We start from the raw sequence: 27,791 nt of genomic DNA on the forward strand, positions 1-27,791 counted from the left end.
CCAGGCGGCCTACATCATCTTGAACAAAGCAGCCCGTGGCTCCCCTCCATAATGCACTCCAAGAGATCGGAGGCTCTTTCCACTGAAGGCAACAACCTGGAAGGGAGAGTTCCTAATCCTTGGTTCACACTCATTGCTCATAAAGTCTTTCTTTTTTAAAGATTAATTTATTTATTTGAAAGTCAGAGTTACACAGAGAGAGAAGGAGAGGCAGAGAGAGAGAGAGGTCTTCCATCCGTTGGTTCACTCCCCAGTTGGCTGCAATGGTTGGAGCTGCACCAATCCAAAGCCAGGAGCCAGGAGCTTCCTCCAGGTCTCCCACAAAGGTGCAGGGGCCCAAGCACTTGGGCCATCTCCTACTGCTTTCCCTGGCCATAACAGAGAGCTGGATTGGAAGTAGAGCAGCCAGGATTCGAACCGGTGCCCATATGGGATGCCGGCACTGCAGGCAGCTGCTTTACCTGCTATGCCACTGCGCTGGCCCCAACTCATAAAGTCTTAACCAAATTATCCACGTTCCTTTACCTCCTTTTTCTTCGAAGTGCGAAAGACTTGCACCGGTGCCTGTTTCTTTTTTCAGAGTGGGAGATGGCAGGTGTGAACCCCAGGAGGGAAAGTTGTGATGCTCTGGTAACAATAAACTCATCAATGTCCCGTCTCCTTCTCCTGTCCTCACCTACCAGTCCCTTTCTTAGTGCTTCTTGTACGCTCTGCGCTCAGTGAATCACGAGTACAATAGAGAATCCTGAGTGAAAACCAGATCTACCAAAAAGCTGTAACTTCAGGATAGTTTAACAAAGCTCTCTTGCTCTGTGATAAAGCTGCTTGGGAGTTTTATCTTCAATCCTCTGACCACCGTTGGATGAAATTTGGCACGCTCACTTCCATTGCCCACCCCGACTTCCTTCTGAAAACATGCTCAGGGCTAGGTCTTTAGTGCTTTAATCCAGAGGAAAATGACTTATTTTAAAAAGCAGTGAAAACACCGCATTCCTTTGGCACAGGATGAAGCCCAGCTCAGCTCTTCAGCCCCGGCTCATTGTCTATTGTTCTCCTAACACTAGACCACTATTTCGCACCGAGACTGTCAAGGCTGCAGTTAGATCCAAGTGCCCGGCTCCTTGTGAATATGAAGTGACGGGCTCTGACCCAGAAAGTGGCAGGTAACTTCAAAACAGGGGGGCATGGGCAGCAGGTAGGGAGAAAAGCCGTCTTATGCGATTCTATGCACTTGGAATCTCTACAGGTTCTACACAGGGCGAAAATGGGCTCCCGGCAGTGTGGAGGCTGCCTAAGCTGCCTGCTGATTCCGCTTGCACTCTGGAGTATCATTGTGAATATTTTATTGTATTTCCCCAATGGGCAAACTTCCTATGCATCCAGCAATAAACTCACCAACTACGTGTGGTACTTTGAAGGCATCTGTTTCTCAGGTGTCATGGTAAGTGTGACTTTGGAAATTTAGGATCATAGAAGAGGGAGCTATTACTGAGAATTGCCTTGCACTTAGTAAGAATAACAAAGAGTGGAAAGACAATGTCAGAAATCTTGGGTTTGGGATTTGGAAGGTTTATAGGGGCGGAGGGGCAGGTAACCCATTAGGATGAGGGCAGTAGCTGTGTTTTTGATGAACTGCACAGCAGTGCAGTGGATTAGCCCTGATGAAAGTTTGTGGAACTTTGACCTGTAAAAAATAATACAGCCTCGTGAATGCCAAGCTGTTTGACCTCTGTTGCAGAAGAGACTTTCTGTCCACACTCGTGATTTCTCTAGCTTGGAGGGGCATTAGGACTGCATGGAGAAGCCAAGACTTGGAGATTTAGAAAAATTGCTTTCATATCTAAGCTCTGCAGTTTCTGTCATGAGAACTCTAGCAAGTTACTCATTATCTTTCAGCCTCAGTGGTCTCATTTGACAAATACAAGTAATGACCCTTGTCTTTCAGGGTCATTGTGGGAATCAAATAACACCAATTTAACATATAGCATGTAACTAGTGACTATTGTAATTACAACTTTTTGTTAAAAGATGGGGTATATTGTCATTAAATATTATTCCATGATATCTCTAATAATGGAGGATGTTCTAGAAAATTTAATTATCAATGGTAAGTATCCACGACTGTTTTCCTGGGGTGTGTTCATTAGGAATAAACAAAGTGATAGTAAATCATGCTGGCAACTCAGAGGAAAAGACACTTTTCCTGATCGTATCATTTCTAAAAACAGCACAGTGTGTACTGTAACCTTCCTAAACAGTCAGTAATGTAAAAGAAAACTCATAATAATCTGTCTTTACATCTCTTTGAGTGTTTTTTATAATATTTGAAAAGCTATGTGGGAAATTGCTTTCATTTAGTTATTGTTCTTGCATATTGAAGTAGTAAATTTGAAAATACTAATAACAAGGTTGTAGAAGTTGCTGTGTAACAGACACAAAACCGATGTTGCTGGTGGCACTAAAGATAAGGGCAAAGCTTTTGGAGAGGAGTTTGGTCTAATATATCAAGCTCCATGAAAACGTTTAAGCCTCTTGACTATATACCTAAATCTCAGTACTCATTCTGAGGAAATAATCCAAAATACGGAAACAGCTGTAGGTACAGATGTTTGTGGCAGCATGATTTATAATAGTAACTAGAAGAAACATCCTAGCAGAAAAGTAGTTACATAAATTCCGGGGGGCAAGCATTTGACCTAGCAGTTGAAATGCCAGTTAAGCTGTCCAGATCCCATTTCAGAGTACCTGGATTAGAGCCCTGCCTCTCCTCCAATTCCAGCTTCCTGCTAATGTGGCCCCGGGAAGCAGCAGGTGGTGACTCAAGTGATTGTGCCCCTGCCACCCACGAGGGAGACCTGGATTGGGTTCCCAGCTCCTGGCTTGGCCTGGCCCAGCCCTGGCTGTTATGAACACTGAGGGAGTGAACCAGCAGATGGGAGGCCCCGTCCTCTTCTCTTCTCTTCTCTTCTCTTCTCTTCTCTTCTCTTCTCTTCTCTTCTCCTCTCCTCTCCTCTCCTCTCCTCTCCTCTCCTCTCCTCTCCCCTCCCCTCCCCTCCCCTCCCTCCCCTTCCCCCTCCCTCCCTCCCTTCCTTCCTTTCTTTTTCTTTCCCTCTCTCTGCCTCTAAAATTAAAAATTCTCAAATTCACTTAAAATAAATAATAAATGTAGATTTCTTTCATATAGCAATGAAAATCAAAGTATGAAGATGTAACAACATGCAAAATGCATATTAATTTTGTGTTAAGTAGAAAAGGTACAACAAAATTGGATAAATTATTATTGGAGTGACATAAAACATATGTGTATGAAGAAACACTGAAATAAATACATTAAATCACATGATGGTGGTGGGATTGTGGGTAATTTTTCTCTACCATGCTCAAGTCCTCAGGATCACATTTATGTTTAAAAACAAGACAAGGAGACAGTTTCTCTTTGCACAGTTGGTGTCTGTAAACCGCTAGTCCAAGGTCCATGTCTAATGCCTTCTACAACATTATAAAGAAGTGTGCCACTGTGTTTCAACTTTATCTTGTCAGTGTCCCCTCCTTAAGTATTTATAGCAAATGGGACAGTTAAAAGGCCTACACAAAAATTTATTACAGTCTAGCATAAAGGGGTTAAGAGGAAGGGGATAGAGGGTATAAATTTAAAAGTGGAAAAAGAAGCTGCTCTCTATTTTTCATTTTCTAGAAATGATTGAGATATATCATGATAACTTCAGCAACTCCTTTTAAGAGAAAGGAGGCAAATATGGATAATAATTAAATGTACAGTTTGGAAACTGGAAATGTTGACTACCGACAGTGAAGTGACAGTGAACTCATTTTCAGAATTCAGCAAAGGACTAAAGGGGGGAGGTGGAGAATTTTCCATCAGCGATTTATGGTCCATACCTGCTCTAGCCAGAAATCATAACTAAAGAAATCCATACACTTTCCAGAGGGCAAGCCTTTTGCCTAGAGATCCCAAGAAAGGGAAATAGAATGCATTGAATTCTCCCAGTTTGTTGGCTCCATACAGGCAAAACACACTGCAAAATTCGAACCTGAGACAGTGTGAATGCATGAGAAAACTGAACTCACTTCAAAGAGATGTCATTTCAGAGAAACCATGCCTCTCCCCTCCATTCCCAGAGAGCAGTGAAAGGGGAGAGGCTGGCAAACCACAAACTGTGGAATGATTTTCCTTCATTCTCTACAGTGGAGTCAGTGGGAAATGCAGGTTTTGCTGCCCATGGTGGTATTTCCCTGTCTATATTAGTGAGTTAGCTTCTGATGATCTCTAATCATGACAATAACAGCTTGTACTTATCAGTTACTTACTATGCATCAAGCAGCTTGCTCAGCAATTTACAGGTTGCCTCCTACAACCCCGTGAGGAGAGTCCTCAATGCTGTTTTGCAAGGAAGGACTCTCTAGTTCACGTAGGTAGAAAGTGGCAGAGCAGGGATTTGAACCCCAGCCTGGTTAAGGGCGTGCATGGAAACCAGCATTCTGTTTCTGACTTCTCCTCTCTTCCCTCCTACAGATGCTTATAGTGGCAGCCATTCTTCTTGTCCTGGAGAATGAAAACAGCTGTAAACGTTGCCACAGTGAAAACTGCAGTGAAAAATACACGGTAGGAGCAGCAGGTTGTGAGGATGGTTGAGTGGGCTCCAACTGTCTTTCCTCTCTGTCAGAAAGACAAAAATATTGATACCGCCAAAGACGCATCCTATCAGTTCAGAAACCGAGAGTTTACTCCAAAAATCCTCTGCATTTGGCTTATACCTTTATTCTGCTGATATTCTTCCAGAAATTGTGGACATAAAGGCACATGAAATTAGGAAACGCCTAACTGGGTTTCCCTAATCAACTTTATCAAGGGCTAATTTACATATAACAAGTGACAACCACTGAAAGTGTACAATTCCATGAGTTTGGGCAGTCGAATATACCCATGAAACCACCATCACAATAAAGATATGGAACATCTCCATTACTCTAACATATTAACTTATTTATTTATTTGGAGAGGGAGAGAAGAAACAGAGCTCCCACCTGCTGGTTCACTCCTCAAATACCCACAAAAGCTGGGATTAGGCCAAGCCTGGGTCAGGTTGACATTGGGAGCCAGGAACTCAGTCTAGGTCTCTGACATAGGTAACAGGGGCCACGATAGTTCAGCTGTCACCCACTGCCTCACAAGGTGTGCATCGGCTGGGAGTAGATGTGAAAAGCAGAAGTGGACTCTGATGTGGGATGTTGGCAACCCAAGCAGCAGATTAACCACTAGGCCACACACCCACCATGAAAAAATTAGCTTTTGATTTTCTCTTTGTCATTACAGATTAGTTTGCATTCTATATAAAAAAGAAGCTTATAATATTTGTTTTTTATCTGCATTATAATTTTTAGGTTCAGTCATCTTGTTGGGTGTATATGAGGTACAATTTTTACAAATCGAAACTTTAAAATTACTTAATCTAAAACCATAGGACATATTAACAACTGAGTTTGCTAAGCCTGGGCTCTGCAAGCAGGCCTGGGCTCCTATATTTCTACCCTTATCCTCTTCCGCCTCCTCATTGTACATTCCTTTCACATTTACCCACTGAGTTGTCATCATTGCTCCTAGTTTATGGATGAGGCACCTGCAGTCCAAAGACAACTCTGATGTATTAACTAGTAGGCTCTTTACCACAAGGTCTGGTGGGCTAGAAGGGGTTCCGCATGTTAGCGGCCCACTGCAACCACCTGGGAGCTTGGAAAAATAGTAATGACTGAATCACTCCCTTGCATTTCCTGACTCTGTTGGTCTGAGGCCCAAACTGGGCGCAGATATTTCTTTAAGTCTCCTCAGGAGATTTTAATGTGTAGCCAATATGGTATGGCGAACTTCCTTTGAGTGATGCCTCTGTAAAATTAAATTAGTTCTTTAATTTAGTGCTGTATCCCTGGTGAATAAGGATAAGAACATTGAAATGCCCTCGTGTGTGTGTGTGTGTGTGTGTGTGTGTTTGCATACATATGCACACCTAACCAACTGACTCAGACATCCTCTGGTAGCTACTTATATTATACTTGTGAAGAGCTTTCAAAGGTACCTAGGTGAAGCAGTGGATCAAGGTGTATCTGTAACTATGGTACTCAGGGAACTTCTAGAAAACAAACATATATGCCATTAAGTTTATAGTAAAAGTCAATGTGTTCATATTGCCTTAACACACTACTAGCATCTTCAGCACAAAAGGATGCTACAAATAGTCTCAACAGGATCTTCTAATTAGCATTGGATGACATGGCTGACATCTCACTGGAAAGAGAAGAAGGAGGGGAGAAAGAAGTCCCCAGATTCCCTGTCTCGCTTTTTCAAAGTAGGTTCTAGAATGGAGTTCCCAGCTCATTTGCCAAATATGTGATGTAAGTTAAAGAATTGAATCTGATAGGCATTAGAGCAAAATTTCCACTTAAGGAGGAGAGGGAATACCACTCAAGTCCAGTGAATTGTTACCATGATAAAATTGGGCAAAGATTTCAGATTTCAGTAGAAAGTAGAAATACCTATTTTTATGTAAAGCTTCCCAATTATAAAATATCTGTGCCCAATATAAAATGTTGGCAATGAAGTCTCATTCGAACAAAATAAAATGCATCTTGGAGGTCAAATTAGAGTCTGCCCCCGTTTATTCCGTCTGCAACTCCAGAAATATAAGTGAGGTCACCCAAGATTCACTTCTTGGTTGCTGTCTGCTGTATCTAAAAGTGTCCCTCCAAAGTTTATGCTGAAACCCACTCCCCATTGTGGTAGGATCAAGAGGTGGGCCACTTGGAAAGGGGATGAGTCACGAGGGCTCTTCCCTCACAAGCAAGTTAGTGTCCTGATAGCAAGCACACTTGGCCTCTTCTACCACCTGATGACAGGTAGAAATTGCCCTGACAGGCCACCAGATCTGTAGGCACCTGACTCTTGAACTTCCAAGCTGCCTAGGCTATGAACAATAAAATTACTTTATTTATAAATTAGCCACGCTAAAGTAATTTTGTGACAGCAACAGGAACACACCAAGGCACTATATGTCCATGGGGTATAGACTTCTGCCAAAATTCTTGGGCAGTTATTCCTGGAGAGCAGATATTGGCTGGAGAAAGACACTTGAAATAATAACTAATATTTTTATTGCATGTTAATTTTTGAAACAGCCCTATTATACAGGCACTATTATCATCTGCAGTTTACAGAAAATGAAGCAATGCCTCAATGTTCCTACATTATTTTGAGGCCCAACTCAATTGCACAATGGTATCCATTCAATAGATTGTAATTTGCATGTGTATGTATGGGAGTATCTTTAAAAAGTTCATGGAAATGCATGCTATGAAAAAACTGTGCATGCATTTCAAGCGTTTTTGGTGTCAAAATGTTTGTCATTTATAAATTTCTCATTTATGAATAAATTCTATTTTTCTATGAAATTTTTCAAGTTTATATATGTATATGTATATATATATATATATATACATCATGTTTGCCAATTTCCCCAAATAAAGAAATTCTTCATTGATCTCCCCAGTGAACAGTTTAAAGATCTGTTAGGTAAACAAGGATCTCGACATTTTCAATACATCCTTATTCCTTTCTCAGAGTTGGTGTTGGAGAATAGGCAAATTTTCCTTATAAACTGTAACTAGCAATAATCTGCTGGTTATATCATCCCACGTGGCACCACCGTCCGAGCAGTCCCGCAAAGGCGCATTCTGGCCGTTTCACTGCTTTGCTCAAAAACCAGTCACAGGATGTGTTAGAAAACGCAGCTATCAGTAGGCACCGTGGCTCAATAGGCTAATCCTCCGCCTGCAGCGCTGGCACACGGGGTTCTAGTCCAGGTCAGGGCGCCGGATTCTGTCCCGGTTGTCCCTCTTCCAGGCCAGCTCTCTGCTGTGACCCCCGAGTGCAGTGGAGGATGGCCCAGGTACTTGGGCCCTGCACCCCATGGGAGACCAGGAGAAGCACCTGGCTCCTGGCTTTGGATCAGCGCAGTGTGCCGGCCGGAGCGGCCATTGGAGGGTGAACCAACGGAAAAGGAAGACCTTTCTCTCTGTCTCTCTCTCACTGTCCACTCTGCCTGTCAAAACAAACAAACAAAAAACAACACAGCTATCGAAGATCTAGAGCAGGATGAGTTGGTAGTGAGCTGGACGCTTTTTGTGCCAGAAAGCAATATATTGGAAGACTAATGGGGGTAGGTCAAAGGGCACAGGAGCTCACTTAGGGGAGTTCTTCCCACAGGCCAAATTTGGAGCATCTGAGCAAATAAAAGAATCATAGCAGTTATGGATTGTAGAACACTGAATTAGAATGTCCGTGAGTCAGAAAGAGAGAGGCAAATGAGAGCAAAATGGGAAACAGTAGTTGTTCCGTGCAGAAAAATGATGTTATAAATACAGAGAAATGACAGTGTTATAAGAGCAGCACATGCAAACCCCATGTTATCATTAGTGGTCAGTGGGTGTGAGACTCATCAGTGGATACTAAATCCATCCCTTGAAATGCTATTAGTAAGCAGAATATGACACTCCCAGAGTATTACCTCGCCAATTGTTTATTAACTGCAAAATGGAAAACATATCTCTTCATAGGAGAGGGCTGATGGGCGTCCTTAACTGAAAGATCAAATTTAGCACCACAAAAACTTGAGAGGTCCATGAGATACACCACATCCACCATGTATTCGTGCCAAAATGTTTGAATCCAGTAGTGAGGAACAACCAGAAAGGCCCAGAATGTGAGGCATTGTACAAGACAATTGGCTGAGATTCTTTTAAAAAAATTATCATGAAAAACAAAAAGAGACTGGTCTATATCAAATGCAGCTAGACAGATATAAACAAACCTTCCTTGGATCCTGCACAAAAAGCTAAAAACAGCTACAAAATCATAGAACATTTTTATCCTAGGAGGAGCAAGCTGATATATTTAGGGAGGAGACACCATAATGTCTTCAACCTACTTTCAAACAATTTACAATGAAAGAATGTGAGGAACTAAATAGTTGTGTTTGTATAGATGTTTGTATAGATATGAGGGTACTTTGAAAGGTTGATGGAAATGGAAATTAATTAAAAGACAAGTTTATTTTTGTGCAAAATATTATGCAATCATGTGTCAGTTTTTCATAATATGTATTTTACCTGAATTTGTTGAATACCCCTCATAGATATATATATATATATATATACACACACACACAGAGAGAGAGAGAGAGAGCAAGACAGAATAAACAATAAAATATGACTTTTAAATTTTTCCTTCATTTATTTGGAAAGCAGTGACAGAGAGAGGGAGAGACACACAGAGAGATCGTCCATCTGATGATTCACCTCCCAAATAGCTAGGACACTAGGGGCAGGCCCAGGCTAAAGCCAGGAGCCAGCAACTCCAATCGGGCCCAGCAGGTGGGTCAGGGGCCCAAATACTTGGGCCACCTCCTGCTGCCTTCTCAGGCACGTTAGCAGGGGCCTGGATTGGAATCAGGGCAGCCAGGACTCCAGTGTGGGATGACAGCATCACAGGTGGTGGTGACTTAACCTGCTGCACCACAACATTGGCCTCAATAATAAATTATTCACAGTAGGTGAGTCTAGAGAAGGGGTATATAAGAGTTTATGGTATGCATTTTCAGTATTTTTTTTTAGATTTGCAATTTTTTTGGTGAACGTTTGTGCAGGAAAAACCCCTTGCCGTGAAGGATAAAGTCCAGGCTCCTTGATGTGGTGTTTAAGGCTGTCTCTGGCTCAGAGATCTACGAAGCTGCAGTCACTTCATGAACTGCTCAAGGGCTGGAGGTGTCCCATCTACCCTGTTTCTCCTGCACTAGCACCACCTCTGGTCCTCAGAAGCTCCTCTGGCCCCTCTGAGCAAACCCCCTCTTGGATCAGACCATCTGCCTGCAGACTCCAGAGACCCACAGAGTGTTACCACTCTGCTCCTGCCAAGCTGCCCTTGAATGTCAATCTTCCTGTACTCACACGAGAGCACCCTCCTTCCCTCATCCCAGCCTCACTCGCCCATGGACTTCTAGCCTAACACCTGGTGTCTTCCATGTGTGAAAATACTAAAATATCATCAGCACAAGAGAAAACCAGGGGCTATGGCTTATAATTCTTAGAGAACCTACCTTACCTAGAAAATAACAAGTCTCAAGGGGCTGGAGCTGTGGCATAGTGGGTTAAACTTTGCCTCTAGTGCCAGCATCCCATATGGGCTCCGGTTCGAGACCTGGCTGCTCCACTTCTGATCTTGGAAAAGCAGTAGAAGATGGCCCAAGTGCTTGGGCCCCTACACCCACATGGGAGACCCAGAAGAAGCTCCTGACTCCTGACTTCAGACCAGCCTAGCTCTGGTCATTGCAGCCATTCTCATCTCTGTAATTCTGCCTTTCAAATAAATAAATAAATCTTAAAAAAAGAAAAAAAATCTCAAATATGGACAGGTTGGTTGGCAACAATGTCGACACCACACTTCTGTGAAAGGTAATCATTATTTTGATATCAAAATTCCAGAAAAAGGGAAAAACTTTAGTAAATGACCCAGTTCCTTTTATGTGATGCCAAACAAAGCATCAGTGCAAAACTTATTTTTAAAATCAAATAGGTTTGGATTAAATTTTCCATTTGGTTGTGGATATTGAGTAGCACACCTAGCAGGCAGGAATTGCTAGTGGACAGTACCTATCAGCCCATTTGTCCACGCTGTCTCCTTGTCTCAGTCAATGGCACTAACTTTCTTTTGTATTTCACTTAGACACTGCTGTCCATCATCTTTTCTGCCCTTGGAGTTGCTTTCTCTGGATATTGCCTGGTCATATCAGTGTTGGGTCTCGTCCAGGGCCCATACTGCCGCACCCTCGACGGCTGGGAGTACGCCTTTGAAGGCACTGGTGGACGGTAAGGAACGAGTCTCCAAACCAACGAGGCCAGAAAGGCAGAAACACCTGGCCTCACACGCATGCACGTTTTTCATGGTCACTTTGGGGCTCCATGTAGTTCCCTTAGTGCCCGATTTCCCCATTAGCTTAGTGATACCCAGATCAACTTGTTCCTGCACAGATCTTGTTCAGACATTTTTTTTCCTCCAGTTTTTTGAATATTATGTGCATTCTGTGTTTTGAGGTTGTCATGGAGATGTCCAAAAGAAAGGTGTGTTTTTTTCCATATTGTAGATTAGGGTTTTAGTTATCATGGTCTGATAACTGTTGGAGTTGGGGACCTGGGTGGTTCTAGCAATGGAGTCTTTGTATGGCCAGGTTGGATGTGTGGTCTGTTCCATGTGTGGAATTCTGGGCTTAGAAACAGGACAGTCTCAGGTGGTTCCACAGGGGGCCACAGCAGTAGAGACGACACAGTGGTAGCAGCAGTTCAGGCTAGCAGGGAATTGCAGTGTGAGGTCCAAGAATGGGGACCAGGCACAGGTGTTTGTGAAAGGAGCCAGGAGCTTTCTTAGCTTGTGTTAAAGAAGGCTCGAGAGAGCTGTCCTTGCTCAGAAAACTGGTTATTTAGTCAGGTGCTAAGCAACCAAATCCTGGCTCTCAGAATGCCTCACGCTGGGCTTTTTGGGATACCTACACCTGCAGAGCCTCCCAGAAGGTAGTGGGGCCCTGAAAGAGAAGCAGCAGAGGTTCATGGATTTGTTCCTGGATCTCATGCTGTGCTCAGAGTCCTAAGGGAATACAGTTAAGGAGTAACTGTACCATTCCCTGGGGAAGCTATGTTTTGTTCTGGATGCCTCATGACCGGAGCTATCGTTAAAGGCCCACATCTCTGAGGTCTCACATGTGCCCCTCGGCGTGCTCAGCAGAGCTGCTCCTGTGCCCATGGCTTTGGCCACGTGCTATGGTCTCTTGGTAAGCAGGGAGCTGTCTCAGGAGAACCTAGACAATGACCTCAGGCCTTCCTGAACAACTGGAAGAGACGCGCATGTGGGACAGAAGGGGCTCTGGAAACAGGACCCTAATGTAAAAATTCCCACTGGGTGAAAAGACCCCTTTTTATACCATCATCTTCTGAGCTTCTTCCCTTCCAATGTGTGAATCTCAGGCCGACCACATGCCTCTGCATTACTCTTTTAAGCTGCCTTTGAGGTCTGTTTTCACCTATATAAAAATGTTTGGAGGCCGATGTTGTGGCCTGGCCAGTTAAGCCGACAACCCGTATGGGCGCCAGTTCATGTCCCAGTGGCTTCACTTCTGATCCATCTCCCTGCTAATGCATTTGTGAAAGCAGCAGAGAATGACCCAAGTGCTTGGGAACCCTGCATCCATGTGGGAGACCAGAATGAAGCTCCTGGCTCCTGACTGGCCTGGTCCAGCCCTGGCCATTGATGCCATTTAAGGAACGAATCAGCAGATGAAGATATCTTTCTCTCTGCCTCTCTCCCCTCTGTCCCCCTCCCCACAACTCTGCCTTTCAAATAAAGAAATCTTTTTTTAAAAAAATGTTTGAAGTTAAAACCTTATTTGGAGGCCATGCAAGGAAGCTAAGAATCTAGTACCCAGGAGAAATTTCCAGGGCTGGTAAATACAGAGAGCAGCAGGTGTTAATACTGACATTGTGCATACCAGCTATTCATGTGAGCATTTATTCACCAAGAATGACTAAGCATGTACTCTGTCGAGGCCTTGGGCCAGGTGCTGAAGAATCAGAGATAAATGGCACAAGTTCCCTCTCCTCTAGGGATTCACATGGACTTGACAGAAGGTTCTACTGGGATGGGCATCTCAGGGTGAGCGCTGCTCTTGGAGCACAGGTCTTTGTGCTTACTGATCCGGATTTAAGTCCCCTGTCTCCTGCTTAGAAGCTGTGTGACCTCAGACAAATACCTGGATGTCTCTGTAAGTTGCAGATACTGATCATCTCTCCCTCACAGCACTGAGCATCACGTGGAAATAATACACGAATTAGATGGAGTAGGTTCTCATGTCATGCCAGATTTTATCACTAACCTTGTTTCCCTGCTCACTCCCTTATTTGTTTGTTTATTTATTTATTTCTTTATTGGACAGAGTTAGAGGGAGAGAGAGACAGAGACAGAGACAGAGAGAAAGGTCTTCCTTCCGTTGGCTCACCCCCCAAATGGCCGCTACGGCCAGCAGGTGCGCTGCACCGATCCAAAGCCAGGAGCCAGGTGCTTCCTCCTGGTCTCCCATGCGGGTGCAGGGCTCAAGGACCTGGGCCATCCTCCACCAGCCTCCCTGGCCACAGCAGAGAGCTGGACTGGAAGAGGAGCAACCAGGACAGAATCTGGTGCCCCAACCAGGACTAGAACCCCAGAGTACCGGCGCCACAGGCGGAGGATTAGCCTAGTGAGCCGCGGCGCCGGCCCTCTCCCTTATTTGATGTGACATTCTTCACCTGCCGGGTGACCAGCCCGTGCAGCCTGCCATCGGTCTGAGTGACCGGTGAGGCACCTGAGTCCTTGTCCTTCAACAAGTCCTTGTGGATCGTTAGAAAGTCTGAGAGCTGGCCATTCAGAGATGAACTGTCACACTCGGCGCTCTCAGAGTTCATGGTCTGATAAGGAAATAGAAACAGATGCTGGTACAGATGTCAGACACAGTGGAAAGGCAGCTGCCGGGGGAATGTGCAGGTGGTGGAGGGAGGGGTTTCAGGCGAGCTTCTCTAGTCCCTTCCCACTCTGCTAGCGAATGGAGGACTCTGTACTTTGTAAGGGCCGTAAACAGGACCAGCGCCCGGGAGGAAAAGAGAACCCCTGCTCATAGTGTTGTTTCCGAGTGGGGGATGATCTGTGCAGAGCAGGCACTGGGGAAGTCTGGATGGATTAGGGATCTGGTGGTTTTGCTTCCCTCGTGGCTGAGACTGAGTTTGGTGAATAGAGGGTGTGAGATGGAAGCTGCAACCCCAAACCACTTCTGTGCTGTGCTTTGCAGATCCCAAAGCACCGAATGTCTTAACCTAACATTCATTTGTCATGACTGCGTGGTTAGGTATTTTTGCCCCAGTGTCCAGATGAGGCTCACAGGCCAGAGCGGATAATGTGCCTTGCTTATGACCCTAGAGACCCAGGGATTCTCCTCCAGACTCAGTGATCTTTATGACCTGAGCCTAAGTCAGGCAAGTTTGTTCAGTGTGGCTTGACGACTGTCTAGCAGGTGCCTTAATTCTCACATTCCTGTGCTAAAACCACACTGCTGGAAACTTTTGTTTTGTTTTTTGTTTTGTTTTGTTTTGTTTTTTGACAGATAGAATTAGACAGTGAGAGAAAGACAGAGAGAAACGTCTTCCTTCCATTGGTTCACACCCCAAATGGCTGCTAAGGCTGGAGCTACGCCGATCAGAAGCCAGGAGCCAGGTGTTTCCTCCTGGTCTCCATGCGGGTGCAGGGCCCAAGCACTTGGGCCATCTTCCACTGCCTTCTTGGGCCACAGCAGAGAGCTGTACTGGAAGAAGAGCAACCGGGACAGAACCTGGAGCCCATATGGTCTGTTCTGTTGCCACGGCTTAATCCGCCTCTTCTCACCGACGGTGGCCCGCAGTGTTCTAAGCAGAGGTTCTCCCAGTATGCTCCGGAGCAGTGGCAGGGTGTCACCTGGGAAGCTGGAAATGCAGACTTGAGCCTCACCCACGTCTGCTGACCCAGAAGCTCTGGGGTGAAGCCCTGCAGTCTGTATTTGAACAAGCCCTCCAGATAATCCCGATGCAGACTCACATTAGGAAACAGCTGTTCAGAGGGCTTTGGGACAGAGTCAAGGAGTTTCTGGCAAAACTCTTTGTTATCTTGCCATATGAGTGTTTTCTGTCCAGCACTAGCTCAATCCATTCCTGGCAGCCCAGTTCAGCTTCAGGGATCCCGGAGAATGGGCTGTCTCTGCCTCTCTTGCTTCGGCCACATGCTGCCCTTCATTGTTATGGAACTCTTTAAGATTTATTTTTATTTCTTTGAAAGTCAGAGTCACAGAGAGAGAGAGATCTTCCATCTACTGGTTCACTCCCCAAATGGCCTCAACAGCTAGGGCTAGACCAAGCCAAAGTGAGGACACAGGCGGTCCTTCTGGATCTCCCATGTGGGTGCAGGTGCACAGGGACTTGGGCCATTCTCCAGGCTCATTAGCAGGGAGCTGGATAGGAAGTGGAGCAGCTGGGACTTAAACTGGCATATGGGATGCTGGCATCATAGGTGGTAGCTTTACTTGCTACTCCACAGTGTCTGCCCCAGTTACTATATATTTTAAACATATTTGTTAAATTCCCAAGCAAAAATATTCCTCCTTGAACCAAGACTTGGCCATGGGTCTTTTTTTTTAATGTTTCTTTTAAAAAATATTTATTATCTATTTGAAAGGCAGAGACAGAGACAGAAAGAGAGAGGATCTTCCACTTTCTGATTCACTTCTCAAATGACCCCAACAGCAAGGGCTTGGCCAAGTTGAAGCCAGGAGCCAGGACCTCAGTCTGGGTCTCCCAGGTGCATGGCAGGGACTCAAGTACTTGAGGCATCACCTGTTGCCTCTCAGGATGCTGATTAACAAGAAGCAGGAAGCAGGAGTGGAGGCAGGACTCAAACCCAGGCACTCTGATACCTTAAGCAGTCCCAGCTGTCCCTCCCTTGCAGTGGGTCTTGTTAACCATTTTCATTCTCTGTCTCAGTTTCCTTACAGATTCCAGCATATGGATTCAGTGCTTGGAACCCACACACGTAGTGGAATGGAACATCATTTTATTTTCCATTCTTATAACCCTCAGTGGGCTGCAAGTGATCATCTGCCTCATAAGAGCAGGCATGCAACTGTCTAAGATACTGTGTGGAACCTACTCGGTCATCATCCAGGTAACAGATCCCCACCGGTGCCTGCACCTTCTCCATGTCATCCCCAAAACCCAGTGGGTCCCGTTCGAAGTCTCTTGAATTCCACCAATTCCGCCCCCTGCCACCAGTACCACTGCCCTCCTCTTTACTCCTGCTGTAATCTCTCAGTTTTTCCCCCTCATTCTCCAATGTGTCTGTTGGTTTCTCTGTAAGGATGGAGTCAACTCAGTAATTGTAAAATCTACATTCCACATTGAATGGTGAAAATAGTGGTGTTTTCAATGAGCAGCATTGCAGTGTTCTATGGAGAGAAAATCCAAAAACACAGAGAACTTTCACCATTTACGAAGAATTTCCCTGTCCATAAGATAACGAAAGGCTCAGAACCTTATCTCACAGGAAGAATTTCTCTTCTTGAATGTTGCTACAGTCGGTGAATAAAGGTTTGAGAAAGAAGGGAAATGTGAGAGGGCTTCAGAAAGCTATTGAGGAAATTAAAGTAAAATAGAAGCTTTTGCAAAAAATTTTGAAAGTCATTCTTAGTTGTTCATAATATACATTTTCTATGAACTTTTAAAAGATTCCCCCATATGTCTTTATCCTACTGAAACCACTTCTATTTCAAATACTAAGATATTCGTACTAATCTAATGATTGTTGAAGCTGCTAAACCTATTTAGCAAGTCCAAAATGAAGAGAAATCATGAATGAGACATTTTTTTGTTTTGTTTAACAGTATGTAATGCATGATACCTTCCCTGGCAGTTTCAACTAGATATTTTCCTGTTCTGTCGAATATTTAATATACATTGAAGTTGCTACATAGATTATTGATTATTAAGCAAGCCAAATTTATTCATGTTGTTTACCCTTTTTTTCACAGCCTGGAATTATTTGAAACAGGACATGTATGCCTGCTATCAAGATATGGACATCAATCTAAGTCATATCCACTGCATAGACTTGAGGACAAATATTCAAATGATGATATTTCCTCCATTTCATGTTTGTTGTGTCCATTTGTACAATATACAGTCTTCAGTGAATGGGCCAATTACACTGTCCTTCCATCTTGAATGTTTTTCAAAGCAACATGTGTTAGAAGCTTCAGAAATATTTCTGCCCTTTATGCAAACAAATCTGTTCCCAGGAATCTATTCTATGGAAATAAATAAGATTACAAGATAAAACTTAATGCAAATGTGTATACTATAACAGTGCTTAATATTCTAGAAAATTAAGAATACCCAAAAAGTCTAAATTTGGGGGGAATAAAATGTGATATATTACTTATAAAATCATAGAGTCATTATAAATAATGTTTTTTTTTAATTTGACAGAGATATAGACAGTGAAAGAGAGAGACAGAGAGAAAGGTCTTCTTTCTGCTGGTTCACTCCCCAAATGACCACTACGGCCGGCACTGAGCTGATCTGAAGCCAGGAGCCAGGTGCTTCTTCCTGGAGCCACTGCCCTCCTGGGCCACAGCAGAGAGCTGGCCTGGAAGAGGAGCAACCGGGACTAGAACCCGGTGCCCATATGGGATGCCAGCGCCACAGGTGGAGGATTAACCAAGTGAGCCATTGCACCAGCCCCTATAAATAATGTTTTAAAGATTATGAGTAACACTATGTTAAAAGTGGGTTACAAATTATGTTTACAGTGTAAGCATAACTATTTATAATTAACAAATCTCTAAATAATAAAAAATTTAGGATAAAAACTAAATCTAGGAGGAAATATACCAAAACATCAACTGTGGTTGATTGGGATCCTGGATGATCTTATTTTTCTATGTTTTCCAAGTTTTCTTATTTTTGTTTTAAATTTTTTAAAAATCATACATTTACTATTTAACATTTTCCCATTTTCCCAACCTTTAAAGGGAATAGTTTTTCCACATTGCCCAATATTAAGGATCTGCAAACATCGTGGAATGATCCTTCAGTCAATGTGTAGCACAAAAAGTAGTGAGACAGATAAGCCAAAAAGAGTTTTAGGTAAATGTGTGCAATCTAACTACACTCCTGGTCTGACTTTCTTGGTGCTGATGGTGAGTGTGGAGGACTAGAAAAAGTAGCCTTGAAGTAAATGACAGCTTGGGGGGCACACTCAAGGGACTCTCGGATACCTGTGTCATGGGGAGTTACCTCTGCTTATATGTATAAAAAAAGAAAAAGAAACAGAACAACATTTGCAGACTTTGCACCACTGCGTACCCTGACTTCCTTGAGGACAGCAGCCTTGTTGTGTATTTTCCCATCACCTGCAGAGCCCAGCACTCCAGGCTGAACATGCATGCCAGACCTTGCTGCTTGCTGTGGCTGCTCTGTAGGCACTGTCTCCATCACAGGTCCACTGGGCCCCAGCACTTCCACCTCCACAATGCCTTGCTCCATACACACTGCCAACACTGCTCCGTGTTGAGCCAGGAAATGGTTTGGAGTTGTGGGGGTAGTGGAGTGTTAGATCTGAAGTGGAGCAGCTGGGACTCAAACCCGTGCCCATCTGGGATGCCAGAGTCGCATGCAGCAGCTTAACACACTGTGTCACAATGCCGACCCCATCAGTGACTCTAAATAGGTTGGGAGGAACGGACTTGTATCTCTAGAGAAACGGGAGGGCCTGACATCCTTAAAGAGCAATGCATCTAGCTCCTGAGCACCCCCTTCTCCCGCTCATCTTCAGCAGGATTCCGGTTCTCTACTTCCAACAGCACGCTGTTTTATATAGGGATATAAAGAAGCATCCATGGTGGCTGGAGTTTATTTAGGCTTCTTTGCTGACCAAAGAGATAAACCCCTGCTGAATGGGCACCATGGAGCTCTCTTGACCTCAGGGAATCCGTATGAATCTATTCTTAAAGAACCTAGAAAAAGAGATCCTAGGAATGGCATTTAGCCCTTGTCCTGGTGCTGTGGTGCAGTGGGTTAAAGCCCCAACCTGAGCGCAGTCATCCCATATGGGTGCCAGTTTGAGTCCCAGCCGCTCCACTTCCTATCCAGCTCTCTGCTATGGTCTAGAAAAGCAGTAGAAGATGGCCCAAGTCCTTGGGCCCCTGCACCCGCGTGGGAGACCTGGAGGAAGCTCCTGGCTCTTGGCTTTGGATCATCTCAGTTCTGTCATGTGGGGAGTAAACCAGCGGATGGAAGACCTCTCTCTCTGCCTTTGCCTTTCTGTAACTCTGCCTTTCAAATAAATACATAATTTTTTTAAAAAAATGCCCATCTCCTGACTCCAGCTTCTTGTTAATGCACACCCAGGGAGGCAGAGGGGATGGCACCAGGAATTGAGTCCCTGCCACCATGTGGGAGAACTGGACTGAGTTCCCTGTTGTTGGCTCTGGCCTTAGCCCAGCCTGACCACTGTGGACATTCAGGGAGTAAACCAGTAAATGGGAGCGCTCTCTCTGCCTTGCTTTGTCTGCCTCTTTTTCTTTCACAAACAAATAATTATTTAAAAGATAACCCTAGAAATGAAGAGCCTGGGAAATTAAGCCCTCTGGAAGCTCCAGCCCGGGGGCAGGATGGGGCACATTGACTGACCCCTACGGCCCTGGGGAGTCCACCTCTTCCCTCCATCAATTCCCCACTCCCTCATTGTGCTTCCTGTGGTCATGTCCTAAATAAACTGGTTGTACCCAGATCCTGTCTTAGGGCCTGCTTTTTCAGAGGATCCAATCTGAGTCTCATCACATCCCCAGGAGAGGCATGCACGGATGCTGAGCGCCTCCTGGTGTGATGCGATGGGAAGTGCACACATTATCTGTGCAGTGTTTTTTCTAAAGAATGTTTAGCCTGGGAGGGTTGCGGGTTGGAGGAACTTTATGGGGGGGAAGCCATTGTAATCCATATTCTGTACTTTGGAAATTTATATTCATTAAATAAAAGTTAAAAAAAAAAGAATGTTTAGCCTAAACCTAGTAATGAGGAAATAATCAAACAAATCAAGATTGTATGACAGTCTATGAAATACTCCATCTGTGCTCTTCAAAAACGTAAATGCAGGAAAAGATTAAAAAGTGAATTAATTGTTCTGGAATCAAGGGCCACTAAATGCTAGCTTGTTCCTTGATTGGATCCTGGATCAGAACAAAAGAAAAAAACCATCTATGAATTAGTATTGAGATGACTGGTGAAACTTCACTATGGACTGTATGTTAGATAAGTCTTCAATACCAACATTAAGTGCATTGAATGTGATGGCCATATGGTGATGATACAGAAGAATGTCCTTATTCTAAGGAATATAATATATTAGGAGTGGCATGCCATAAAGTATTAGGAGCGATGTGTCATTGAATTACTTCTAAATGACTCAGAGAAAAAAGTAAATACAAAGAGAGATAAAGCAAGTGTGATGAGATGTTTATTGTTGAATCTAGATAAAGTATTAATTATATTAACCATATTTTTTTAATTTTTCAGTATGGGGAGGCAAAAGAAAGAGCTTTAAAAAATTAACAGAATGTATGTGAATCAAAAGAATTGGAAATGTGACTTAATATTTCATTTTCAGAAGTACACAACAGCTTGAAATATGATACAACTAGTTTTTTTCATTGACAAACAGTAATTGTACATTTTATGTGGTACAATGTAATATTTCAATACATGCATACTTTTTTTTTTTTTTTGACAGGCAGAGTTAGACAGTGAGAGAGAGAGACAGGGAGAAAGATCTTCCTTTTCCGTTGGTTCACACCCCAAATGGCTGCTACGGCTGGCGCACTGCGCCGATCTGAATCCAGGAGCCAGGTGCTTCCTCCTAGTCTCCCATGCGGGTGCAGGGCCCAAGCACTTGGGCCATCCTCCACTGCCTTCCTGGGCCACAGCAGAGAGCTGGACTGGAAGAGGGGCAACCGGGACTAGTATACCTGGCACCCCAACCGGGACTAGAAACCCGGGGTGCTGGCGCCGCAGGCAGAGGATACATGCATACATTTTAATGATCATATTAAGATAATGAGCATCCATCAGTTCGTATATTCAAGGTTTCTTTGCAGTGTGTATATTGAAGAAAACACTTTTTGAAAGAGTTAATTTTGGAGAAAAATGCTTTTGTGAGCACTTAGGCATTAGGTACAACAAGTTTTAAGCATTATAACACCGAATGGTCATTTCCATTCATGTTTTTCAAAAGAATCAACCATAATAGTCAATTCAGATATCCAACTTGTATATAATTCCTTCAAAAAGTTACTTTCAGAATCACCATGCCCGTGCTTAACTTGCTTTGATCAAAACTTTCCTTTTTAAAAAAATAATGTTTATTTACTTATTTCTATTTATTTAAAAGGCAGAATGTCAGATAGACAGGAGAGAGAGAGAAACAGAGAGAAAGAGAGAGAGGTGTCAATCTTCCACCTGCTGGTTTATTTTTCAGATGCCCATAACAGCCAGGGCCTGGTCCCCCAAATGGATGGCAAGTCTCTCTTTTGAAGAAGGGTCTGGGATTATTTCACAAGACTTATTCTTCTCCTACTGCCAGAGTTATGAGGAGATAGCTCGGATCTGTGCTGTGACAATCTGGTGGGGTTCCTAAAGTCTGTGAAAGTGTGGGCTCCACCTCTCAAGGCTTCAGCCCCAGGAGTTTCTCGCCATCATGCTAGTCCACATGCAACCTCTAAAACTTAATTAAAATTACCTTCTAAGTGTTCCTTCCAAGTTTATGGCTCCAGTGGCTTCTGCTCCAGCTAAGCATGTGTCTTCCAGGACTATCTATTCAAACTTAGGGACGGTGGTTTGCCCTACAAACTCCAGTCTCTGACGGGTTTATTAATAGATATTGATTGACAGTTTATCCAGTTTTTCTTGTAGGGATGGGAGTGACAATGTCAAGTTCTTTACATGTTGGAACTGAAAGTGGAAGCCATGAGATTTAGGACTATTTAGGCACCTTGAATTTTCCTGTTAGTGTCTTGCTACACAAAGTATGCTTCCGACCTTGCACCCTTGGCATCTCCTGAAAGGCAGTGCAGAAATGCAGAATTTCAGACCACATCCCAGAACTAGAGAATCCAGATTTGCATTTTAGAAGATCCTCATGAGGCCTGCATTGTGGCAAGAGGGTTAAGCTGCACCTGCAATGCCATCATCACATATGGGCACCAGTTCAAGACCCGATTGCTCCACTTCTCATCCTGCTCCCTGCTAATGCACCTGGAAAGGCAGCAGAAGATGGCCCAAGTGCTTGGATTCCTGAACCTATGTATGAGAACTGGATGGAACTCCAGGCTTCTGGCTTTGCCCTGGCCATTGCAGCCATTTGGGGAGTATATGAGCAGATTGAAGATCTCTCTCTCTCTCTCTCTCTCTCTAACTCTTTCATATAAATAGAAGAAAAGATCCCCAGATGACTTATCTGTACATTAACATTTGAGAAGTGCTATCTCGAACAACTGAGAGGAGATGTTGAATAAATCATATGCCATACTGGAGTCTGGAGTTAGGAAGTAAGGTCCAAGCTGGAGACCGAATTTTGTGCTGTTGTCAAGTTTGAAGCAGGTTTCCTAAGCCACATCTTAGACTTTAGTGTCAACGCACTCCAACTAACCCACTGGAAGACGCCTGTATTCGGATAGGTTGTATTCATTGCTTTTTGGCACTGACAGAGAGCAAACACGGAGAACTTTGGCCTATGTCAGAAAGAGGGTGTTAGAAAAGATTTAGAGGGTTGAGATATGTGGTAAGTGATTTGGGCAATGTTTAAGGAAGCCAGGCTTTGCTCTGGGTTGGATGCAGTGAGAGGTTGGAGTTGCTTCTTTCATTCGGTATCTTAATAAATAGAATGTAAAAGACAAGAGGAATGAGGGAAGCTAAAGCTGTAATCAGTAAAGAAGCAGCAGTCAGTGAGAGCCAGCATGTGCTTGGTCACTTCTGAGGTCGGGACAATTACCTGAAGCTAACTTTGTTCTAAGGAGACCTCCATCCGTGAGTCTTTACAGAACCAGCTGCACTGTTAGTTCACAAACTACTTAAAGCCTGAGTTTGCTTTTTACAAATAACTTAGTCTTACCCAAGCAGAGCAGCTGCTTCAGTCCACTGCAGGCATCCAGCTGTTCAAACCACGTTCAAGTACGGTAACCAGAGAGCTGTCATCATTCTGCACCTCACTTCTGCTGTCTGCACTTCGCTTTCGTTTTCTGTCTTGGCCCTATTGCACACCTTGGTTTATCTGAACCTGTTCTGAGGGCTGCACAATTCACGAATGATTCTTTATTCAATGAAACTCTACTAAAATTCTTTTGTCTAAGTGTTTTCTCTTGACCAGGACAATATAATTTCAGACATGTTCTAGAATGGCAACACTTGTCTTGATCTATAATGGTCACAGAGTGGTGGTGTCTGATTTTAATGCTCTAAGAGGGGCCGGCACTATGGCACAGCAGGTAAAGCTGCCACATGCAATGCCAGCATCCAATATGGGTGCTGGTTCGAGTCCCAGATGCTCCATTTCCAATCCAGCTCTCTGCTATGGCCTTGGAAAGCAGTAGAAGGTGGCCCAAGTCCTTGGGCTCCTGCACCTGCATGGGAGACCCAGAAGAAGCTCCTAGCTTCTGGCTTCGGATCAGCGCAGCTCCAGCCGTTGTGGCCAACTGGGGAGTGAACCACAGAATGGAAAACCCCTCTCTCTCTCTCTCTCTCTCTCTCTCTCTCCCTCTCTGCCTTTGCCTCTCCTCTCTCTGTGTAACTCTGACTTTCAAAAAAATAAATCTTAAAAAAAAATTCTCTAAGAAACCACATAAATAGGAAACCACCAGGGCCAGGTCAGCTTCTGCTTATCAGGGGCTGCTGTTCTCTTTCTCAGTGACATTGAGTATCAGTAACTTCCCATCATTCCCTTTGTGCCTCGTTTTGTAGTCTCCGGTCCCTCCTGGAGACTACCCCATAATGTGAAACTTTACAATTTACATATCCTTAATATGTAAAGGGCTCAGGGCTCTGACCCAAGTGGACCTAGCTGCCTCAATTACTGGCTACTAATTTAAACTCTTCCCAACTGGTGGATGGCTTTCCACGGAGCCCACAAGGCAGGGCACTCAGTAGCAAGAGCATCTGGCATGGCTTCAAGGCCTGGGTTTAAATTCTAACAACAATACTCAGTTGCTTTAGGAAGCTGTTTAAAACCTCCAAGTCCCAGTTTATTCATCAATAAAAACCATTTTAAGAACTTTCATTACAGGGCTGATGGCACAATTGAAGCTAATGTTTAGGAAGTGACTAAAAAAGAGCTGATTTTCAACAAATGGTGATTTCTGATAGAAGCATTAGAAAGAACAGAAATTGATCTAACAGTTCCTGATGTCTTCTACATGGATTTTAAACTCCCCGTCTTTCTCCTACATCATTGATATTCCATTTTTCTGCCTTGCTGAAAGACACAATTAGAGCTATATATCTGAGCAAATTTTAGCATTTGTTGATAATACAGAGTATGCACATTTAAACAACTGGAGCCAATTAATAAGGTAATATGAAAGGAATGTTGGACTTGGAACGCAACAATTTATACTTTACCCGGGGACCACAACTTGGAAGTATGTATCTTGCAGCAAATGATTTAACCTTCTGAGCTGACGATTTCTCATCCACAAAACAGGTTTAAGGAGTGGGGGACAAAGTGATAGGAAGATTGCATACAGAGCTATTTTTCATTTATAAGGTATTTTATATGTCAGCTTTTTACAAACACAAGATGCTATTATCATCAGGTTCTTATGTACATTTTTATGTGCTGTATTTGTTTCCTAAATTTATTTATAGTCCTGGCATAGAAAAATCAGGAAAGTTAGAATTGCGCCAGGGGATTCCAATACAATCCCATCAAGGTGGCATGTACCAATGCCATCTCACTAGTCCAAGTGATCAATTTCAGTTCACAATTGACCACAATTGATCAAAGGGATCACACAAACAAGACTAGTGTCTGCCAATACTAACTGATAGAGTCAAAAAGGGAGAGAACGATCCATCATGGGAAGCGGGATACACAGCAGACTCATAGAATGGCAGATGTCCTAAATAGCACTCTGGCCTCAGAATCAGCCCTTAAGGCATTCGGATCTGGCTGAAGAGCCCATGAGAGTATTTTAGGCATGGAAAGCCAAAACACTCTGGGAAAAAAAAAAAAAAAAAAAAAAAAAAAGAAGACCTAAATGAAAGATCTCTGCGAGTGAGATCCCAGTGGAAAGAACCGGGCCATCAAAGAAGGTGGTACCTTTCTCTGAAGGGAGGAGAGAACTTCCACTTTGACTATGACCCTGTCGGAATAAGATTGAAGTCGGTGAATTCAACAGGCTTTCATAGCCTTGGCAACTCATGACTAGAGCCTAGGGAGATTACTGATGCCATGAACAAGAGTGTCAAATTGTTAAGTCAACAACAGGAGTCACTGTGTACTTACTCCTTATGTGGGATCTGTCCTTAGTGTGTTGTCCAATGTGAGGTAATGCTATAACTAGTACTGAAACAGTATTTTACACTTTGTGTTTCTGTGTGGGTGCAAACTGATGAAATCTTTACTTAATATATACTAAATCGATCTTCTGTATATAAAGATAATTGAAAATGAATCTTGATGTGAATGGAATGGGAGAGGGAGCGGGAGATGGGAGGGGTACGAGTGGGAGGGAAATTATGGGGGGGGGGGGAGCCATTGTAATCCATAAACTGTACTTTGGAAATTTATATTTACTAAATTAAAAAAAAGAAAAACCAGGAAAGTATCCAAAATTTCACCCAAAGTGTTTGAACTCACACTTTCGGGCCAAATCTCAGCTAAGTAAATTGCCTTATGATCTTGGGCTACAAATTGAGGACAGGACTGCAAACATTGCCTCCATTGTGACAAGCCATAAAATATATCAGTACCTAAGGAAAAGTGCTTGCCTCTCTCCAAGGAAGAAAAAATAGAAGATGATTTTCCTAGTCATCCATTAAAAAGCAAACAAGCAAGGGATATTCATCAAAACTATTTGCATTGTTTTGGGGGGAGGGAAACTAACTTCCTCTGAATGCTGCTCTGTGTCATATGAGAAACTAGATCCGCACAGGAACCCTGAACTTTGCTACTCTCGTGTTGCAGGTAAAAGAACACAGTTCAGAATGATTATGCAACATGCCCCCCAAATAATACAGCTACTAACTGGTAGAGCCAAACCGGGGGAAGTCCTGTTTGATTTTATATCAGTTGGGGTACCTACCAAAGAAGACATGTCAGCTAAGGGATACTCTATTATCCACATTCCAAGGTAAAAGTAATGCTCCTTTGAGGAAGAGGAAGGAAGGCATGGAGTGTAGGAATGATGAGGTGGTTCCTCCTGCAGCTGCGGGCCTAGGTCACAGTGCCAGGTAAGGTTCTAAGCTCTTCTGTACAGGGCTCAATCTGTAGACATTTAGCTCCCATTTTTTCCAGCCTTCTTAGGGCAGATGGCGTCTGGCCAGTGTCAGCTCTCCAACCCTTTCAACTGTTTCCCAGAAGGTGCAAATGTGAATCTCTCCCTCTTGGTTCTTCCCTGGGTGGTTACTCCACACGCCCAGTCCCTCCAGGTCTAGCATTCCTGAATTCCTTCCAATGGCTCCCAGTGACACAAAAATCTGCCAACACAGTGGGCTGTTGACCCACTTCTTCAGATTAACCAAATGATTCCCAGATATGCAAAGTTCTGAGAAATGATGGCCTCCAGTTTTGACCTGTGTAGAATTTAGTAACTTGCTTATAAGGAAGAATTATAGACTCATTATTTTTTACTGAAAAAAAAAGGAAAAAGAATTCTGTAATTTTTTAAATCAAGTAATATATAAATGCATTCTCCTTTCAAAAATATTTAGAATATAATAAATTTCCCTCTCCCTCTCAGAGTGATATTTAATTTGTGACATATACTTTCAGACATTTTCTTAAGTGTATACAGATATCTATGTAAACATACGGGAAAAATACACTTTGATTTTGTGTGTTTTAAGAAATAAACTAGGGCTGGGCATTTGGCATAGTGGTTACGATGCCGGTTTTCCATATCAGAGCCCCTGGGTTTGAATCCTGGCTCCACTTCTGATTCCAGCTTCCTACTAAGGCACTCCCTTGGAAGCAGCAGGTGATTGCTCAAGCAGTTAGGTTTCTGCCACTACGTGGGACACCTGGATTGATTTTCTAGGTCCCAGTTTCTGCCTTGCCACTGCAGGCATTTGGGGAGTAAACAGTGGATGGGAGATTCCCCCCCCCCTCGCCTGTCAAATAAAAAACTAAAACCAGTATAGTACATTTATAATAGGAAAAAACTATGTTGCAATTAAAAAGAAAGAAGTGGACATTTAGGTACTGATGTATAAAGATCTCTGTCACATGCAGTTGAGAAATAGAAGCTGAAGAATTATACATACTGTATGATTGGCTGCATTAATATTTTTAACTGTGTGTTTCTAAACCTTAATCAGAGTACAAATCTAACAAAAGGAGCAGTGCCTTTCAAATCAAAAATTCCTGACAACATCTGATAGTAATAGGTACATGATGATATCAAAACAAATCAGTGGATTATAAAAACTCCTGGTCCTTTCCTTAATTATTCAATGTTGGCCAAGGCACTTTATTTATCTGCTCAAAAAATATTTAACATTTATGTATTGTTATTTCTAAGAGATAGCAAGAAGTAATCCCTAACCTGTAATCTGTAGACATTATAATCTCCTGGAGTAGATGAAACATCACATGAAAATTCAAGCAGCAATACAAAGTGGGGTGTGGTTAATTTGCCAGACTCACGTAATTGGTGAATTCAGAAGGACTGATGTAGTCTTGGAAGACTTCCCTGCGGAGGTGCATTTCAGTTGAGCCCTGAAGAATGGGAAAAGTTTAGCGAAGGCAGGGAGAGAAGAGGCCGAGAGAGGGACTCATGCTGGAAAAGGCGTGTGAGTAAGATGGGGTAAAAGCAGAAAGCATGACCGTGGAGGGATGGAGGGAGAGGAAGGAACACTTGCTTTAT

General features: G+C 43.4%; 1 protein-coding gene across 1 annotated transcript; it reads left to right on the forward strand.

The window, feature by feature from the left end:
• Window positions 1-804: 804 nt before the first annotated feature.
• Window positions 805-16,995, forward strand: TM4SF18 (transmembrane 4 L six family member 18). Its single transcript, XM_008266314.5, has 6 exons — window positions 805-1,163; window positions 1,247-1,441; window positions 4,532-4,621; window positions 10,787-10,929; window positions 15,646-15,826; window positions 16,689-16,995. The coding sequence occupies exons 2-6, from the start codon at window positions 1,265-1,267 to the stop codon at window positions 16,701-16,703; spliced, it is 606 nt and encodes a 201-aa protein (XP_008264536.2). The 5' UTR covers window positions 805-1,163; window positions 1,247-1,264; the 3' UTR covers window positions 16,704-16,995.
• The last annotated feature ends 10,796 nt before the right edge of the window (window positions 16,996-27,791 follow it).

This window comes from Oryctolagus cuniculus, chromosome 4 (assembly GCF_051225735.1).
Source record: "Oryctolagus cuniculus isolate XC-2025 breed Fujian yellow rabbit chromosome 4, ASM5122573v1, whole genome shotgun sequence".
Lineage (NCBI taxonomy): Eukaryota > Metazoa > Chordata > Mammalia > Lagomorpha > Leporidae > Oryctolagus > Oryctolagus cuniculus.